Below are 19,275 nucleotides of genomic sequence, written 5' to 3'. Positions count from 1 at the left end.
GGGTAATGATGGCCTTGTAGAATGTACCTGGCAGCTTTTCTTCCTCTTACATTTTTTGGAAGAATTTGAAAAGAATAGGTTTTAATTCTTCTTTAAATATTTGGTAAAATTCCCCAGTGAGTCCATCTGGTCTTGGACTTTCATTTTTTGGAAATTTTTTAATTACTGGTTTAATTTCATTGCTAATAATTAGGTCTGTTCAGATTTTCTATTCGTTATTCAGCTTTAGAAGGTTATATGCTTCTAGGAATTTATTAATTTCTTCTAGGTTGTCCAATTTGTTGGCATATAATTTTCCATAATATTCTCTTATAATCTTTTTGTATTTCTGTGGAGCCAGTTGTCATTTCTCCTCCTTCACTTCTGATTTTATTTGAGTCATCTCCTTTTTTCTTGATGAGTCTAGCTAAAGGTTTATCAATTTTATCTTTTAAAAAAACAGCTCCTTGTTTCATTGATCTTTTATTTGTTTATTTTTTATTTATTTGTTTCTATTTCATTTATTTCTGCTCTAATCTTTATTATTTCATTCCTTCTACTAAATTTGGGCTTTTTTTTTGGTTCTTTTTCTAGCTCCTTTAGGTGTAAAATTAGGTTGTTTATTTGAGCTTTTTCTTGTTTCTTGAGTAGGCCTGTATCACTACAATCTTCCTTCTTAGAACTGCTTTTGCTGCATTCCAAAGATTTTGGACTGTTTTTTTCATTTTCTTTTTTTTTTTTTTTTACTACCTCTTTGATTTTTCAGTTGACCCATTCATTATTGAGTAGCATGTTATTTAACCTCCATGTATTTGTGTTCTTTCCTTGTAATTGACTTTTACTTTCATACCATTGTGGTCAAAAAAGATGCATGATATGATTTCCATCTTTTTGAATTATTGAAACTTGTTTTGTGGCCTAACATGTGATCCATCCTGGAGAATATTCTATGTGCACTTGAAAAGAATGTGTATTCCCTTTTTGGATGGAATATTTTATATATATCTGTTAGGTCCATCTGGTCTAATGTGTCATTCAAAGCCACTGCTTCCATGTTGATTTTCTGTTTGGGTGATGTATCCATTGATGTAAGTGGGATGTTAAAATTCCCTACTACTATAGTATTACTGTCAATTTGGAGAAGTGCCTTTGATCCTTTTTTTTTAAACCTGTATATTTATGCAAAGTAACTCTTAATAGCCTTTGGACCACCTTGTTGTCTAATTGTACACAGGATTAGGGCTGTATGTGCCTATAGGCTCTGGTAAGAGCATTTTGGAAACAGCTGGTAATGAGGGAGCAATGGGCCACTCTGGCTCCTGTGGCTTGAGGCAGGGGGGGCATAGTTTGGCTTAGATAAATGGAGAAGGAACCAAGAGAAAGTGTCCTGGAATCTCTTGGTGTGCATGATACAGAAATTCAGGATCATGACATTGCCTGCACAAGAAGTAACAGGAATAATGTGGCCAAAATGCAGAATAAGAATAGGCTAAACTTTAGTTTGGCCCTAAGTGGGCAACCCTAAATGTGTCTAAGCCAGTGGAATTTGAGTTTCCATCAGGGATAGGCAGTTACATTTGTATGTTCCTTACTAAAGAATGACCTTCCCCTCACCCAGCCCTGGCTGAGTACAAGACTTCAGGAAGGACTTCCCCTGGTTGGTCAGAAGAAGACAGCAGAACTGAGCCCTACAAGCCACCTGAGGGATACCAGAGGTCACATCCACACTGTCTTCCTCTTTTGGAGAAGCTAAATGGGAAACAGCCTAAAAGCTAAAGAAAAGAGTAACTTAGTAGTGAATAGAAATGATCAGATAAATTTTTTTTCTTGGATTTTTGCTAGGCATACCAGTCATGGGACAAAAATCATATTTCAAACTGTCCTTTGTGAATGGATTGTCATTTTGTTTCCTTCTTTTTATCAGGCCCATTCAAAGAAAAAGAACATGAACAAATGTATCTTTTCTCTTCGAGACCTTAAAGTGGCCGTCATCGAGGAAATACAGTGCCTGGTTCAAGAACTGAAGAGCATCCAGTCAATTCTTCACATATCCAAGCACATTCCTATTCCCCAAGTCCCCCAGATACACCCAGAAGAAGTTCCAGAAAAGAGATTTCAGTATGATGAGGAAACTCTCCTAAATTTTAAGCGACAGCAGATGAAGATTCAGGGTGAAACATCCTCCCAGCTGGAACAGGGAGGGTCTACAGGCTCAAGTGGAGGATTCCTCAGACTCTCTTCTAGAAAGAACAGTGATTTGACGACAAGAGATTCATTGTCTAGATCATCAAAGGCATCAGCATTCTGTGTAGATACTGTAAAATTACTAGAATTTGAAAAAGCAGATCCAATTGATATAGAGCTGGAGATTATGAAAAGGGACGAGATTAAACACTTGTACATGCAACAGTATTTAACCAATAGGGTAAGGGGTGACACTGCCTTTTTCAAGCTGAAAGAGAGGAGAGCGGGGAAGAACTAGATTTCCTTTCTTATTTATTGATTTAAATTTTCTCTACAGTAATCTTTCCCAAGCCCTGACCAGCCCACAACTCCCTGAAGGCTTAGCTTCCTCCCCATCCATGGCCTTCTGATAATTATTGTGCTCTGCCCAAGAACTTTAGAGCTTTTAAACGTTTTGCTTTGGGAAAAGCTAAGAATTAAGGACAAATCCATGTCAATTGGCATCTAACTGAAGTCTTGGTAATGGGGAAATGATGGAGCAGCTTTCAGATGCTGGATGGAACATAATTTAAAAACCTTCCAGAGAAAATGGGGCACCTCTGCTTTTTACATCCTCCTCTTTCTCTAACGTGTGATTTGCCTCATTGGTGGGAGTGTTCATGGTGATGACTGGCTTCAGAATTGTTCTGGAGCTGGAACGGCACCTGTTTTTATTTCTAGGAAGCCAGACCATGTTGGGGCCAGTGGTACAGGAGGTCCTCTGAATCCAGAAGGAAAAGGACCTTTGCTGGCTAGGAGGCTCCCGGCTGCCAACCGTGTAGAGTTCCCTTCCTCAGTGTCTGTCTGGCTCCACCCTGTGAAGGCACCCCCTATAGCTCCCCAAACGTATTCTTCACTCATTATCTCTGCTTTGTCCAGCCTCGCTTTCTCACTCTTCCTGCTTCTCCCCACTCCCATTCCCCACCCCCATTCTGAATTTTGCATTTGCTTATTCCTTTGCTATTTCCTCCCACCTGCAATGATTTCCTTTCAAATGTGAGTCATCATGCAAAACTTAGTCCAATTCCAAACCTTCTCCAGAATGTTCTGTCCACATTACATACTTTTTTGTCTAAACTCCGATTGCACCTATAAGCAGCACCTAATGTTTTCCACTTATCCTTCTTGCTGTTTTATGTGTGTTAGTTTTTTTAATTGAAGTATAACTAACATACAGTGTTATATTCATTTTTGGTGTACAGTATAACAATCCAATTCTATACATCACTCAGCGCTCATATGTGTTAGTTTTGTCTTGCAAATTAGATTACACAGTTCTTGAGAGAAGGGCCACATATAATCATCTTTTGATTCCCCTGCAGTGTCTAGAAAATGCCAGACATATAGTAGATACCCAGTAAAAAAGTTTGGTTTAATAGTAACTAATTTATTTATGGTATCAACACATTTATTGGACATTCTTTGTGCAGGAACTGTGCTAGTTAGATAGGGATGCAATAATACTCAAGCCAGACATATTCTCTATCCTCATAAAGCTTATAGGCTATCGGGTGAGTGAAAGCAAAACAAGCATGAGCCTTACAAACTTAAACACCTATGTTTCAGAATGGTGTTACACTGAAAAAATATAGTCCTGCCTCAAAAGAAATTTAAAAATAGTTCAGACTTGTTGAACAAACATTAAAGAAGAGCCCACTTAGTCTACGACCATACATAAGTAAAAGTTTAATTTTTTTTTTTTCTTCTTCACTGTCCCAAACCCAGAGATCTCTTCCTTCTCCTCAGCCACGGGCTGGGCCCTCCCTCATTACAGGTTCTTGACTGTTGAGACTCTCCATCATGCACAGCCTAGAAAAAACATGGAATGGTTTGTCTTCTACCTGTTGTCCTGGTTTTCTCAGGAGAACCAGCCCCTGGGGCTCTCTCTGGATCTCTTCATTGCCTTTGGGATGGGGTGAGGGAGAAGCTGTGCCAAATCAGAGCAGAATGGAGCCTTTAAAGTCCTTGGGATGGCAGTGGGAGAAGGTCTAGACCAGGACTTGGGATATGTCATTCTTATCCCAGCTCTGTCACAACTTAAATCACCTTTGGAAATGTTTGAAAATTTTCAAAATAAGAAGTTGAAGGGAGTATGTAGTGCTTCCTGTATGAAAGACAATGTAGAGATGCTGTGGGATAAAGTGGAGGCAGATAGAAACACAAGGACCTCCTAGTCTCTGATTTCAACCACATAGTATACCAAGAAGGGCATTCTTGATGGCTTAATCATGGTAAAGAAATAGCTGGAAGGATTATAGTTACAGAATCCCTACCGCTTAATAAATTTATATAAATTTTATAATATTGATAAATTGATTTATAGGACTACACATACCCATGCACATGAGCCCATATAATTCTTACTCCATAACAACGGTATAACGAGAAAATGCTTCTACCTAAACAAATTAGTATTGTTCAATAGTTTTAAAAGTATACTTACCTGTTCTTAACTCCTAACACACCCTCAAATCTTTTTCCACCTCAGATCAAAGAACTGATTGTCACTTTTGATGCAGAACTCCGTCTCCTGAGGCATCAGAAACTGAAACTAGATACTCAGATGAAATTATCTGACCTTCACCATGTCACATTATTTCAAGAAATGCTTCTCCTCAAGAATTTTGAAAAACAGGAGAACATACTTCAAGAGCGTGTTAATTCATTAGACAAAGAAGAACAGGATATGCAGGTATGAGCCGGCAGGAGAATGCTGGCTGGCTGTATCTTTTAGTTATGGAGGGGACTTGATTCTTTGTTTCCTTCTTCATCTTCTCAACTTAATTTCCCCTGTTCTAGTCCTCCTCTCTTTTGTCCCTCCTCATCTCCCACCCCCAACCCCCTCTTATTCCTGCTTGTTCTGCTTTTGGTATTCTTTTTTTTTTTTTAAAAGATTTATTTATTTATTTATTTGAGACAGAGAGAATGAGAGAGACAGAGAGCACATGAGAGGGGGGAGGGTCAGAAGGAGAAGCAGGCTCCCTGCCGAGCAGGGAGCCTGACGCGGGACTCGATCCAGGGACTCCAGGATCATGACCTGAGCCGAAGGCAGTCGCCCAACCAACTGAGCCACCCAGGCGCCCCTGCTTTTGGTATTCTTAAGAGAGAGAAATGAATCAGACTTTACAGTGAATTCGATCGGATGTTTTGTATGGTAGGAGGATAAGTTTTCAAAAGTGAGCCTTCTATTTAGTTTACGAATTTCAAAGTATTTTTATTGTCACTAGCTATCATATAAAGTTGAGTTTTGATTATATGTTATCCTTATGAACATACTTGGAAAAGAAGTTGACTAGTTTTTTTTTGTTGTTTTTTATTCTTATGTTAATCCCCATACATTATTACATCATTAGTTTTATTTATTTATTTATTTATTTAAGATTTTATTTATTTATTTGAGAGAGAGAGCATGAGAGGGGTGAGGGTCAGAGGGAGAAGCAGACTCCCCGCTGAGCAGGGAGCCCGATGCGGGACTCGATCCCAGGACTCCAGGATCATGACCTGAGCCGAAGGCAGTCGCCTAACCAACTGAGCCACCCAGGCGCCCTACATCATTAGTTTTAGATGAAGTGTTCCATGATTCATTGTTTGTGCATAACACCCAGTGCTCCATGCAGAATGTGCCCTCCTCAATACCCACCACCAGGCTAACCCATCCTCCCACCCCCCTCCCCTCTAGAACCCTCAGTTTGTTTTTCAGAGTCCATCGTCTCTCATGGTTCATCTACCCCTCCGATTTCCCCCGCTTCATTCTTCCCCTCCCGCTACCTTCTTCTTCTTCTTCTTTTTTTTTTCTTAACATATATTGCATTATTTGTTTCAGAGGTACCGATCTGAGATTCAACAGTCTTGCACAATTCACAGCGCTTACCAGAGCACATACCCTCCCCAGTGTCTATCACCCAGTCACCCCATCCCTCCCACCCCACCCCCCACTCCAGCAACCCTCAGTTTGTTTCCTGCAATTAAGAATTCCTCATATCAGGCGCCTGGGTGGCTCAGTTGGTTAAGCGACTGCCTTCGGCTCAGGTCATGATCCTGGAGTCCCGGGATCGAGTCCCGCATCGGGCTCCCTGCTCAGCAGGGGGTCTGCTTCTCCCTCTGCCCTCTTCCCTCTCGTGCTCTCTGTCTCTCATTCTCTCTCAAATAAATAAATAAAATCTTAAAAAAAAAAAAAGAATTCCTCATATCAGTGAGATCATATGATACATGTCTTTCTCTGTTTGACTTATTTCACTCAACATAGTACCCTCCAGTTCCATCCACGTTGTTGCAAATGGCAAGATCTCATTCCTTTTAGAAGTTGACTAGTTTTTTAAATACGATAGCTAGTTTCAGGGTAATATGTAATTGAGTATCTTAGGAAAGTAAGTTTCTTTGTTTGTTATATATATGTTAAATTTAAAGAGATAAATGATACCATCCAACTTTCATCTCAAAGGAAGAAGGATTCCATCAAATAAATATTACTGAATAGTAACACCATTTTTAAGGTATATCTGCTGCACTAAGGGATGCAGTGTCTTTTTGTTTTAGTTGTCATGTATTCATATGAAAAACATCTTTTGTTTTTGAGATCACACATGCAAAAGTATTAGCTGACAGTAAATATTTCACTTAATTTAGACTTTTTGAGGAAGCTAAACATAAAAAGCTGATCTTATCCAATTCTGGGCTTAACTGATTTTTACAAAAGAATTATAAAATTTTAACCAAATAAATGGATGGCTCTCCAACCATCAGAAATGTAAACTTCTATGAAGAAGATTAAAAAAAGTTTGTGAACTGTAACCTTACATTGTAATATATATTATTCTCTGAACCTGGTTTATCGGAAATACTTTCACTTATTCCTGTTTTTGTTCATTTAGTGGAAAATAAATGAAACTCTTAAAGAGATGGAAGAGAAAAAGAATGAAATTGCCAAGCTCCAGGACCAAGAAAAAGCACTCTATGCTGGTTTCCAAGCAGCCGTTGGAGAAAACAATAAATTTGCTAATTTCCTCATGAAGGTCCTAAAGAAGAGGATTAAGCGGGCGAAGAAAAAGGATGTTGAAGGAGATGCCGGTTTGAATTTTTTTTTTAACATATGATTCTATTTTTTTCTCATTAACATGAAATAGAGAAATAACTAAGGATATATTTGACAACTTTTGTTCCTACAACATAGACAGTTAGAAGTTCTGTGGGCTTGAAGGGGAGAGGATATAAACCTGTAGATCTCTAACCCTATGGAGTTAATTTGTGTGTGTGTATCTGGTTTGAAACAGCTTAGGGTGGTTTATGTAACAAGCACATCTTCTCTTCTGTTTATATGCCAACTCAATGTCATCTTTGGTAAAATATCTCGTCATGTCCTTCGCCCAAGTTTGAATAGGATTTTTTGCTTCTAAGGTTTAAGCGTCCTCTGTATAGTCTAGGCGCTAGTCCTTGTCAGACAGGTGCTTTGCAAATATTTTCTTCTGTTGTGTAGCTTGTTTTTTCATTCCCTCAACATGGTCTTTCACAGAGCTGAAGGTTTTATTTTTGTTGAGGTCCAATTTATAAGGTGTTTTTCTTTTTTTGGTTTTCTTTTTTTTGGATCTTGCTTAGGTTTCAAAGTCTAAGAACTCTTTGCCTAGCCCTAGGTCCCAAAGATTCTCTCCTATTTATTTCTGAAAGTTTTAGAGTTTTACATTAAAGTCTGAAATCGATTTGGGCTTAATTTTTCTATAAGGTGCGAGACTTAGGTCAAGATCTGTTTATCCCTCCTGTGAATGTCTAATTGCCCTAGCACCATTTGTTGCAAAAGCTGTCTTTCTCCCATTGAATTGCTTTTGATGTTTGTCAAAAACCACTTGGGCATATTTGTGTGGATCTGCTTCTGGATGTTCTGTTCTGCTGATCAGTTTGTCTAGCTCCCCACCAATACTGTAGTCTTGATTATGGAGGCCATTGAGTTCTGAAGTCAGGTCAACTAATTCCTCCTATTTTATTCTTCTTTCTCAGAATTGTTTCAGCTATTCTATTTCCTTTATCTTTCTATATTTCAAAATAATTTTTTGTATATACAAAAAAATCTTGTTGAAATTTTGATAGAAATTGTGTTAAACTTTTATATCAGTTTGGAGAGAATCTGCATCTTTGTTGGGTCTTCCAATGAGTGAACACAGTATGCATTTAGAGATTTGATTTCTTTCATCAGCATTGTATCATTTTCAACATACAATTCAGGTTCATGTTTTGTTAGATTTATACTGAAGTATTTCCCTTTTTTAAGTGACTTTATTATTATTATTTTTTTTTTTTTTCCAGAGAAAGAGAAAGCAAGTCAGGGGAGAGGGGCAGAGGGAGAGGGAGAGAGAGATTCTCAAGCAGACTCACCACTGAGCACTAAGCCTGATGTGGGGGCTTGACCTCACCACCCTGAGATCAGACCTGAGCTGAAATCAAGAATCAGATGCTTAATCGATCCATCCAGGTGCCCCTCAAGTGATTTTTAATGCTATATTTTTTTTTTTTGGGTGGTGGTAGAAATATTTTATTAAAATCTCACACAAAGGGCGCCTGGGTGGCTCAGTCAGTTAAGTGTCTGCCTTTGGCTCAGGTCATGATCTCAGGGTCCTAGGATCGAGTCCCATGTTGGGCTCCTTGCTCAGTGGGGAGTCTGCTTCTCCCTCTCCCTCTCTCTCTCTCAAATAAATAATAAAATCTTTTAAAAAATTCTCACACAAAATCCTAGAAAATGAAATAAGTGGCAGACTAATAGTATACATTAGTACAATTTTATAGTGCTATTTTTTTGTTTGTTTTTTTTTAAAGATTTTATTTATTTATTTGAGACAGAGAGAATGAGAGAGACAGAGAGCACATGAGAGGGGAGAGGGTCAGAGGCAGAAGCAGGCTCCCCACCGAGCAGGGAGCCCGATGCGGGACTCGATCCCGGGACTCCAGGATCATGACCTGAGCCGAAGGCAGTCGCTTAACCAACTGAGCCACCCAGGGGCCCAGTGCTATTTTGTTTTTAATCTTGGTTTCGCACATCCACACTAGTATATAGAAATACAGTTGCTTTTTAGATGTTGATCTCCTATCTTGTGACCTCACTTATTAGTTTTAGAAGTTTTTGATAGATTCCTTGGGAATTTCTATGTAGACAATAATTTATCTGCAAATAGGTTCAGTTTTATTTCTTTCTTTCTGCTCTTTATGCCAATTTCTTCTTTTTGCCTTTTTGCAGTGTTTAGAACATCCAGTACTACATGGAAATAGAGTGCTGAGAGCTGACATCGTTGCCTTATTCACAGTTGTAGGCAGAAAGCATTTAATGGTTCACCATTAAGTATGCTACCTGTAGGTATTTTGTGGATACTCTATCAAGTTGAGGAAGTTCCCCTCTGTTCCTAGTTTTTAAAGTTTTTATCATGAATGGGTGTTGAATTTTGTCAGATGGTTTTCTGCCTTGATTGATGATTATGTGATTTTTTTTCTTTAGCTTATTAATATGGTGTGTTACATTGGCTGATTACTGATTATTGAATCAGACTTACACCCTTGAAATACCACCCCCCTCATGGTTTATAATTCTTTTTATATATTGTTGAATTCTATTTTCAAATATTTTATTAAGAAATTTTGTGCCTAGAGGTGCCTGGCTGGTTCAGTCAATAGAGCATGCAACTCTTGCTCTTGGGGTTGTGAGTTCAAGCCCCATTTTGGGTGTAGAACTTATTTTAAAAAAAAGAAGAAGAAGAAGAAAAGAAAAAAAAATATTGTGTCCATATATTCATGAGGATCATTGGTCTTTAGCTTGCTTTTTTCTCTTTTTTGTACTATCTTTGTCTGGTTTTAGTATCAGGATAATACTAGCTTCACAATATGAATTAGGAAGTCTTCTCTTTGATTATCTGGAAGATAATGTATGTGGTAGTAATTCTTTAAATTTGGTAGTGTTCTCCAGTGAAACTATTTGGACCTGTAGATTTCTTCAGGGGAGTTTTAAAATTACAAACTCAAAAGTTTTTTTTTTTTTAAAGATTTTTATTTATTTATTTATTTATTTATTTATTTATTTATTTATTTATTTTTAAAGATTTTATTTTTTTATTTGACAGAGACAGAGACAGTGAGAGCAGGAACACAAGCATGGGGAGTGGGAGAGAGAGAAGCAGGCTTCCTGCTGAGCAGGGAGCCTGATGTGGGACTCTGGGATCATGACCTGATCTGAAGGCAGTCGCTTAATGACTGAGCCACCCAGGCGCCCCAAGATTTTATTTATTTTTGACAGAGAGAGAGGGTGTACAAGCAGGGGAAGCAGCAGGCATAGGGAGAGGGAGAAGCAGACTCCCCGCTGAGCAGGGAGCCCGATCCCAGGACCCTGGGATCATGACCTGAGCCGAAGGCAGACACTTAACTGTCTGAGCCACTCAGGTGCCCCTCAAGGGTTCTTAGTATAGCTATGTAACTATTCAGATTATCTGTTTCATATTGGGTGACCAGTGGTAATTTGTATTTTTGTGTGTGTGAAATTGGTCTATTTCATCTGAGTTGCCAAATTTATGTGTGTGGGGATATTCATTGTATTTCTCTATTATCTTTTTAATATCTGCAAGGTCTGTAGTAACATCACCTGTTGCATTCTTGATATTGGTAACTTTTTGTTATCCCCCCCCCGTTTTTTTAGACTTGCTAGAGGTTTGTCAATTTGATCTTTTTGTGAACAAACGGGATAAATTTGGATAACTTCGGATAGGTGATTTTTTAAAGATAATTTTTCTATTTTCAATTTTATTGATTTCTGCACTTATCTTTATTATTACCTTCTTCTGCTGGCTTTGGATTTATTCTGCATTTCTGTTTTTAGGTTTTGAGGTGAGTGTGAATTATTGATTTGAGACTTTTCCTCTTCTAATTTAGTGCTGTAATTTCCCTCTTAACACTGCTTTAGCTGGATTCTACAAATTTTGGTAAGTTGCATTTTCCATTTTCATTCATGTCACTGCAGTTTTAAAATTTACATTGATCTTTCCTTTAGGCCCCATGGACCATATAGAAGTGTTTTGTTTGGGTCCAAGTGTTTTGAGATTTTCTTGGTAAGTTTTTGTTATGGATTCCTAGTTTGATTCCATTGGGGTCAGAGACCACATTCTGCATGATTTCAGTTCTTTTATAGTTGTTGAAATTTGTTTAATGGTCTAGCATATGGTCTGTCTTGGTATATGTTCTGTGGGTACTTGCAAAGAATGTATATTCTGCTGTTTTGGGTTAAACCTTCTATTACTGTCAATTGGATCCTGTTGGTTAATGATGCTATTCAGGTCTTCTAAGGTAGTCTTGCTGATTTTCTGTATAATTCCAATCAAATGTTGAGAGGGGGTGTTGAAGTCTCCAAATATAATTATGGATTTATCTATTTCTCTTTTCATTTCTATCAGTTTTGCTTCCATATTTGCAGCCCTGTTTTATGCATACACATTCAGGATTACTATGTCTTCTTGATAGATGGACACTTTTATCATATAAGGTCTTTCTCTGTCTAGAATATTTTTCTTTGCTCTGAAGTCCACTTTATCTGATGTTAATATAGTCACTCCTGTTTGGCTCTGATTAATGTTTGCATGATATATCTTTTCACTCCTTTTACTTTCAATTTGACTATGTTATTATATTAGAAGTGAATTTCTAGTAGACAGCACATGGTTAATGTTTCTTATCTACTCTTTGTCTTTTAATTGGTGTACTTAAACCTATTAGATTTAATATATTAGGGCTTCGGTATGCCATTTATTTATTTTTTATTCTCTCTGCTTTCCATCTTCTACATTTTCCTACCTTCCTCTGGGTTACTTGAACATTTTTTAGAATTCCATTTTAATTTTCTCTAGTCTTTTGAGTGTATGTCTTTGTGTAACTTTTTTAGTGGTTGCTTTATAAATTACATTATATATACATAATTTATCTCAGACCACCAGTGTTATCATTTTACCAGTTTAAGTCAAGTATAGAATCCTCATCTGCCTTTACATCCCTTTATTTCCTCCATTTATAATATGATTATCTTGAACAGTTCATCTACATACATCTAGAACCACATCAGACAATGTTATAATTTTTGCATCAACTACCGAATATAATTTAAACACTCAAAGGGAGGAAGGAAGCCTATTATATTTACCTATATTTTTGCTTACCATGTTAATTTTTCCTTGATGATGTTCCAAAATTCCTTCTTAAAAAAACTATTTCCCTTCTGTTTAAAGAATGTCCCTTATCCATTCTTTTAGGGTAGGTATACTAGTGGCAAACTGAAAATGTCTTAATTTCCTCTCCATTTCAGAAAGATATTTTCACTGGGTATAGGATTCTAGGTTGACTTTTTTTTCTTTCAGCATTTAAAAAATATTGTGCTACTTTCTTCCAGCCTCCATGGTTTCTGATAAGAAATCCTCTGATACTCAAATTGTTCATCTCCCAAAGGTGAAGTCTCACGTCTCTCACTGTCTTTAAGACTTTTTGTCTTTAGTTTCCAGACACTTGACTATGATGTGTCTTGGAGTAGATTCTTTGGGTTCAGACTGATGAAGGTTCACTCCTTTAATCTGTCAGCTTATGTCTTTTGCCAAATTTGAGAAGTTTTCAGTCATTATTTCTTTAAGTGCTTTTACGAACCTCCTTTTTCTTCACTCCTTTTGGGACTCATGCCATGAATGTTTGACCTTTCATTATAGTCCTATAGGTCCCTGAGGCTCTGAGGTTTGAGGTTTGTTTTTCAGTTTTCTTTCTGTTTTTCAAACTGGATGACTTCTATTGTTCTGTCCTCATGTTTACAGATGCTTTCCTCTGTTCCCCTCCATTCTGCTGTTGAGCCCATCTACTGAGTTCCTCTTCTAGTTATTGTATTTTTCAGTTCTAACATTTCCATTTAGTTCTTCTTTGTATCTTTTTCTTTCTGATACTTTTTATTTCTTTGAACAGGCTTTGTATTTTTCATTTGCTTAAAGTGTGTTATAATTGGTTATGGAAGCATTTTTATCATGGCTATTTTAAATACTTTGTCAGATAATTTTAACATTTCTGCCATCCTAATGTTGACATTTCTTCATTGTCTTTTCTCATTCAGTTGGAGATCTTCCTGGTTCTTGCTACAGTGAATGACTTTCAGTTGAAACCTGGAAACTTCCATATTATGTTATAAGACTCTGTATCTTATTTAAATCTTCTGTTTTTCTTGGCTTTTTCTAACACTGCTCTTCCAGAGAAAGGATTGGATGCCTACTCCTTATTGCCATACTCAACCTTCACTGTGACTCAAAGGAAGGAGGATCTCCTTGTTCTGGAGTTCTGGGTCCCCATGTAGTCTCTACTGACAACATAGTGGGGATGGCCTTGGTACCTCTGCGCAATGGTGAAAGTCCTGACTTTCCAGGTTCTTCTTCTTCTTTTTTTCTATTAGGGTTCTTCTGACATGACCTCTATGGGAGGAGGGAGTGAGTCTTGTTATTGCCAGGTGAAAGAAATCCGGGCTACTCACATGGTCTCCACAGATATCTTGGTGGGGTTTGGGGGCAAGACTGGTCACCAGCCAGCAGGAAAAAATGTCCTGGTTCCCTGCTTTGCCTTCTCTGACACTATCCTGGGTGATGAGAATGTTGGGTTCCTCATTGCGGCTTTGCAAGAGTGGATGTCTAGTTTCCCTACTTGGCCTTCGCTGATAGGGGTGGGAGTGAGACCACAGTTTTTTTCCTGTGGTGTTTGGTTAGGATATTGTCTAAAAGTTTTGCCTTGTTGGGCCACCTCTTTCTTGGCCATTTGGCTAGAGAGAGTAGGCTCTGGTTGGGCCGTTTTATATATTTATATTTATATATATATAAATATATTTATATATTTTTATATTTTTATATACTATCTATTGGTGTTTCCAGGTTGGTGACTTACTCATTTCTAAGTCTGAGATCTAAGAGGCAAAAAGAAGACCCAAAAAACTCACCACAGTTGTTCCTCAGCTTCTGAGTTTCATATTTAGTGTGCTTTCTTTCCATTTTTCAGAATCTTATGTTTGTTCTACATAAGAAAAAAATAGATCTACTTTGTCTTCCCCAAAGCAGAAATCTATGTAGGAATTTTAAAGTCTAATTTTAAACTTTGGTGATTTATTTCATAAGGTGGTACAGACTGCTTAAAGTAATTTTAAGAGAGATCTTAAATTTAAGAAATCTTCTGAAGAGTATGAGGTCCATCTCTTATTTCTAACTTGATGTCCATAAAATAGAAATTGCCAATTAGTGATCTATGGTTCATAGATGGCTTCAACATGTTTAAAAGAAAATGGAGTAGAGCTGCGTGGGAGAGGTCTACAGTCCCTTATCTGAAACTCTTAGGGGCAGATGAGTTTTAGTATTTTTTGTATTTTATAAAAGATATTTTATATGACACTGTTAAAGAAAAAACCATTCATGGCACTTGTTAAAGAACAATAAGGCAGACTTTATTCAGGGGCACCACTACAATGGGATTTTATAATAGGGGAGGGAGATCAGCTCAACTCTGAATACAACAAGGACAAGTAGAGATTTATAGCCAAGCAGCAGGGTGGGAGTCAGTGGATGGAAAATTACTAAGAGGTAGAATAATTCTTTGCTAGACTGACCTAACAGGATTTTTGCTGAAGATTGGCCAGAGTGAAAAGATAGTGAGGGTAAGGATTAAGGAGGAATCTGATCAGATATCAAGGGTGTGAGATTTTTACTAAACTGACTCAGCAGGATTCTTGCTAAAACTGGACTAAATGGGTCAAGAACTAAGCTCATGGTCCACTGTGGGTCAGAAAGAGAACTCAGAGGAGCCTGACTCAAGTTTGGTCAACAGATAGAGTCTTTGTCAACTCTCACCTCCAGCAGGGCTTAGAGCAGGATATCTAAATCAAACACCTTAATATTTCTACAGCAAGACACAAATATTCACACTAAGTAGGTTAAATAAAGATAATATATAGCATTACTTCAGATAAGTTATGGAAGTTTTTTTTTCCCCCTCCCAAGGCACTATGATTTAGGAACTGTGGACCTATAAAACCAAGTGTGTGTTAGGTCACAGCAGAAGCAGCTTGGCAGTTTGGTCTCAACCTTCTTTGATTCAGTGCATTGAAATTAATTGAACAAACTTCTTCAGGCATTTGAGTTTTGGTCTCTGTGTCCCCAACCATTTATTTATTTGTTTTTTCTTTTTACTTGGTTATTTTATTTTGTAGAATTTTATTATTATTTTAAACTAATTTTTTTATTGAATTATAGTTGACACACAATGTTACATTAGTTTCAATTGAAAAACATAGTGACTCCACCACTCTGTATGTTATACTATGCTCAACACAAGTGCAGCTACCATCTGTCCTCATGTAACACTAATATGATACTATTGATTATATTCCCTATGCTCGACCTTTCAGCTCATGACTTATTCATTCTATAACTGGAAAGCCTGTGCCTTCCATGCCCCTTCACCCATTTTGCCCATCCCTCTGCCCCCCCTTTGCTTTTCTGGTGACAGTCCGTTTGTTTCCTGTATTTATGGTCTGTTTCTGCTTTTTTTGTTTGTTTGTTCATTTGTTTTGTTTTTTAGATACCCTGTGTAAGTGAAATCATATAGTATTTGTCTTTCTCTTATTTCACTTAGCATTGTACCCTCTAAGTCCATCCAGATTGTTGCAAGTAGCAGGATCTCATTTCTTTTCTGTGACTGAGTATTAATCCATATCTTGGTCGTTGTAAATGCTGCTGCAATAACATAAGGATGCATACATCTTTTTGAATTACTGTTTTCATTTTCTTTGGGTAAATACCCAGTAGTGGAATTACTGGGTCATATGGTAATTCTATTTTTAATCTTTTGAGGAACCTCCATACTGTTTTCTACAGTGGCTGCACCAATTTACATTCCCACCAACAGTGTGTGAGGGTTCCTTTATCTCCACATCCTTGCCAACATCTGTTGTTTCTTGTCTTTTTGAATCTAACCATTCTGACAAGTGTGGTTTTGATTTGCATTTCCCTGATAATGAGTGATGTTGAGCATCTTTTCATGCGTCTGTTGACCATCTGTATGTCATCTTTGGAGAAATGTCTATTCAGGTTCTCTGTCCATGTTCTCTGTTCAGATTATTTGTGGGATTTTTTGGTGTTGTGTAAGTTCCTTATATACTTTGGATGTTAACCAATAATTGGATATATCATTTGCAGATATAGTCTCCCATTCACTGGGTTGACTTTTTGGTTTGCTGATGATTTCCTTCACTCTGCAAAAGCTTTTTTTTTTTTTTTTTTGGAGTAGTTCCAATAGTTTATTTTTGCTTTTGTTTCTCTTGCCTTAGGATACATATATAGAAAGATGTTTCTATGGCTGATGTCAAAGAAATTACCGCCTACATTTTCTTCTAGGAGTTTTATGGTTTTAGGTCTCACATTTAGGTTGAACTCACATTTTGAGTTCATTTTTATGTATGAATAAGAAAGTGGCCCAGTTTCATTCTTTTGCATCTAGTTGTCCAGTTTTCCCAGCACCACTTGTTGAACAGACTGTGTTTTCCCCATTGTGTATTCTTGCCTCCTTTGTCATAGAGCAACCATATAAGTGTGGGGTTATTTCTGAGCTCTCTATTTTGTTCTCTTGATCTATGTGTCTATTTTTGTGCCAGCACCATACTGTTTTGATTATTATAGTTTAGTAGTATATCTTGAAATCTGGGACTGTGATACCTCCAGTTTTGTTCTTTTAAGATTGCTTTGGCTATTCAAGGTCTCTTGTGGGTCCATATTAATTTTAGGATTATTCATTCTAGTTCTGTGAAAAATACTATTGGTGTTTTGATAGAGATTGCATTGAATCTGTAGATTTCTTTGGGTAATATTTTCTTTAACCATTTTAAACTCTTCTAAAAATATTGGCTAATTGCCTGCCTTATCTGTTATTTTCCTAGTGACTAACTCATTGAAAAAAACCCTTTATTTTTAAAATCTGAGATTTATCTTAACACAGGAACTTCTCTGCTTATTAATAATGTCTTCTCTATTTAGATGAAGATGAAGATAGTGATGAATCAAGTGAAGAAGAATCTAGCTTAGAGAGTGATGAAGATGAGTCTGGATCTGAAGATGAAGTTTTTGATGATTCTATTTGCCCAACAAGTAAGTTGGATAAAACCATATGTTCTCTGTGAAGTGTGAATATGGACTGATAATATCAAGGAGATCCTTTTGTGGTTTCTCGGTTGTCTTATAATAAAATTTAAGGGAAGCGTGGTTGAAGTTGTATGAAGTAGTCTAATGAATGCTTTTATTTGGCTCTCTGGATGATTTATTTTCTTTTCCCTAGGCAGTCATTTATGAACGACAAATAATTTACAGATAACTTATAGTTGGTTCAAAGTCAAATTATGTAGAAATAACAGATCGCAGTGTGTGCGTGCGCGTGCGCACGCGTGTGCATGTATTTTTTTTTTTTTTTTTTTACGAAGCTTTCTCTTTTTGACAAACCCATTCAAATTTTCATATTTAAAATCTGTTTTGTAAGGGTACTTTGTGCCGGCTTCCTGGAGATGCTTAGCAATTTATATTCACTGTTTTCACTGGTAAAACCAGTCTGAAGCAGCCAGACCAATATTCTTACAATCTCAATAGATGAATAGTCCTGTACAGAAAAAACTTCTTTTTGGTATGAAATTTATTTTTGTAGCCACTTTATATAGATTTTAAATAAAATTTTAAAGCTTAATTTCAAGTAAAGTTTAAATCTTGTTTTAATGTTGCAAACAAGAGTCTTCTTAAAATCATATGTCTGAGTGAACTAGAGCTCGAAAGATTATAATACAACTTGTTACAGCAGGATCCTTGTAAACAATCCTTGTTTACAGCAGGATTAAATGGCCTGAAAAAAGTCCCACAGCTAGTTTGGTGGTGGAACTAGGGCTAGAACTAAAGTTTCTAAATTCCATTGTAGTACTCTTATTTTCACATTCTTTATCTATTGCTTGGTGGACTGTGGTGTGATATAGTGGAAATTAATACAGGGATACTGTACCTGAGTCCCATTGTGTCACGTATCAGCTACATGACTTCTCTGAGACTTTGGGTGCTCACCTATAATGTGGGAACAACAGTTTCTACCTTGCAAGGTCCTAGGAGACTTGAGTGAGAGAACGTACATAAAAGGAGTCCTAAACAGAAAGTCTGGCTCACAGTACTGCTCGGAACATCAGTGCTGGTATCAGAATTACTATCAGGATTACTTATATTAATAATTTCCACCTGGAACAGTGGAGCCCGTAGTGGAGTGAAAGTGTGCTAGAGTGGACCCACAAATGGTCATTATTAATTCTGAAGCTCCAAAGTCCACACTTCTAATATCAGCACATTCCATGACAATGGGGCTTCTTTTAATTTTGACTGTCTTTTCAGATTGTGATGTGGGTCTTTTTGAATTGGCCCTTCAACTTCGAGAGAAAAGGCTGGACATTGAGGAGGCCTTAGCTGAAGAAAAGAAAATTATCGATAACCTCAAAAAGGAACATGATACACTATCCAAAAAAGTATGATGGTGTGCTTACTTATTTATCCTCTCCCAGCATGCCAGCCATCCTCCCAGCTACTGTACTGCTGTAGAAATGACATGAGTTAGGCCTTCTCCCCAGAGAAGAAACATTTTATTTTATTTTATTTATTTATTTATTTATTATTTATTTATTTATTTATTTAATTTATTTTTAAAAGATTTTACTTATTTATTTGACAGAGAGAGAGACAGTGAGAGAGGGAACACAAGCAGGGGGAGTGGGAAAGGAGAAGCAGGCTTCCCACTGAGCAGGGAGCCCGATGCGGGGCTCGATCCCAGGACCCTGGGATCATGACCTGAGCCGAAGGCAGACACTTAACTGACTGAGCCACCCAGGTGCCCCTATTTTATTTATCTTTTTAAGGATTTTATTTATTTGTCAGAGAGAGAGCACAAGCAGGGGGAGCGGCAGACAGAGGGAGAAGCCGACTCCCTGCTCAGCAGGAAGCCCAACACAGAACTCGATCCCAGAACCCTGAGATCATGACCCGA

At 37.4% G+C, this 19,275-nt stretch overlaps 1 protein-coding gene across 2 annotated transcripts in view; it reads left to right on the top strand.

Annotated features, from left to right (window-relative positions):
- CFAP44 (cilia and flagella associated protein 44) overlaps positions 1-19,275 on the top strand; it is a 140,813-nt gene that overhangs the window by 108,058 nt on the left and 13,480 nt on the right. For both annotated transcript variants that reach the window (XM_045902872.2, XM_064590201.1), the window contains 5 exons: positions 1,904-2,404; positions 4,691-4,894; positions 7,074-7,269; positions 17,250-17,360; positions 18,630-18,760. In XM_045902872.2, coding sequence (XP_045758828.1) covers positions 1,904-2,404; positions 4,691-4,894; positions 7,074-7,269; positions 17,250-17,360; positions 18,630-18,760 — 1,143 coding nt within the window. The remainder of the gene's footprint in view (positions 1-1,903; positions 2,405-4,690; positions 4,895-7,073; positions 7,270-17,249; positions 17,361-18,629; positions 18,761-19,275) is intronic.

This window comes from Mirounga angustirostris, unplaced genomic scaffold, assembly GCF_029215605.1.
Source record: "Mirounga angustirostris isolate CCGP_5_RB_7025 unplaced genomic scaffold, mMirAng1.0.hap1 SCAF_1, whole genome shotgun sequence".
Classification (NCBI taxonomy): Eukaryota; Metazoa; Chordata; class Mammalia; order Carnivora; family Phocidae; genus Mirounga; species Mirounga angustirostris.
This window is presented reverse-complemented; position numbering and strand designations above follow the sequence as displayed.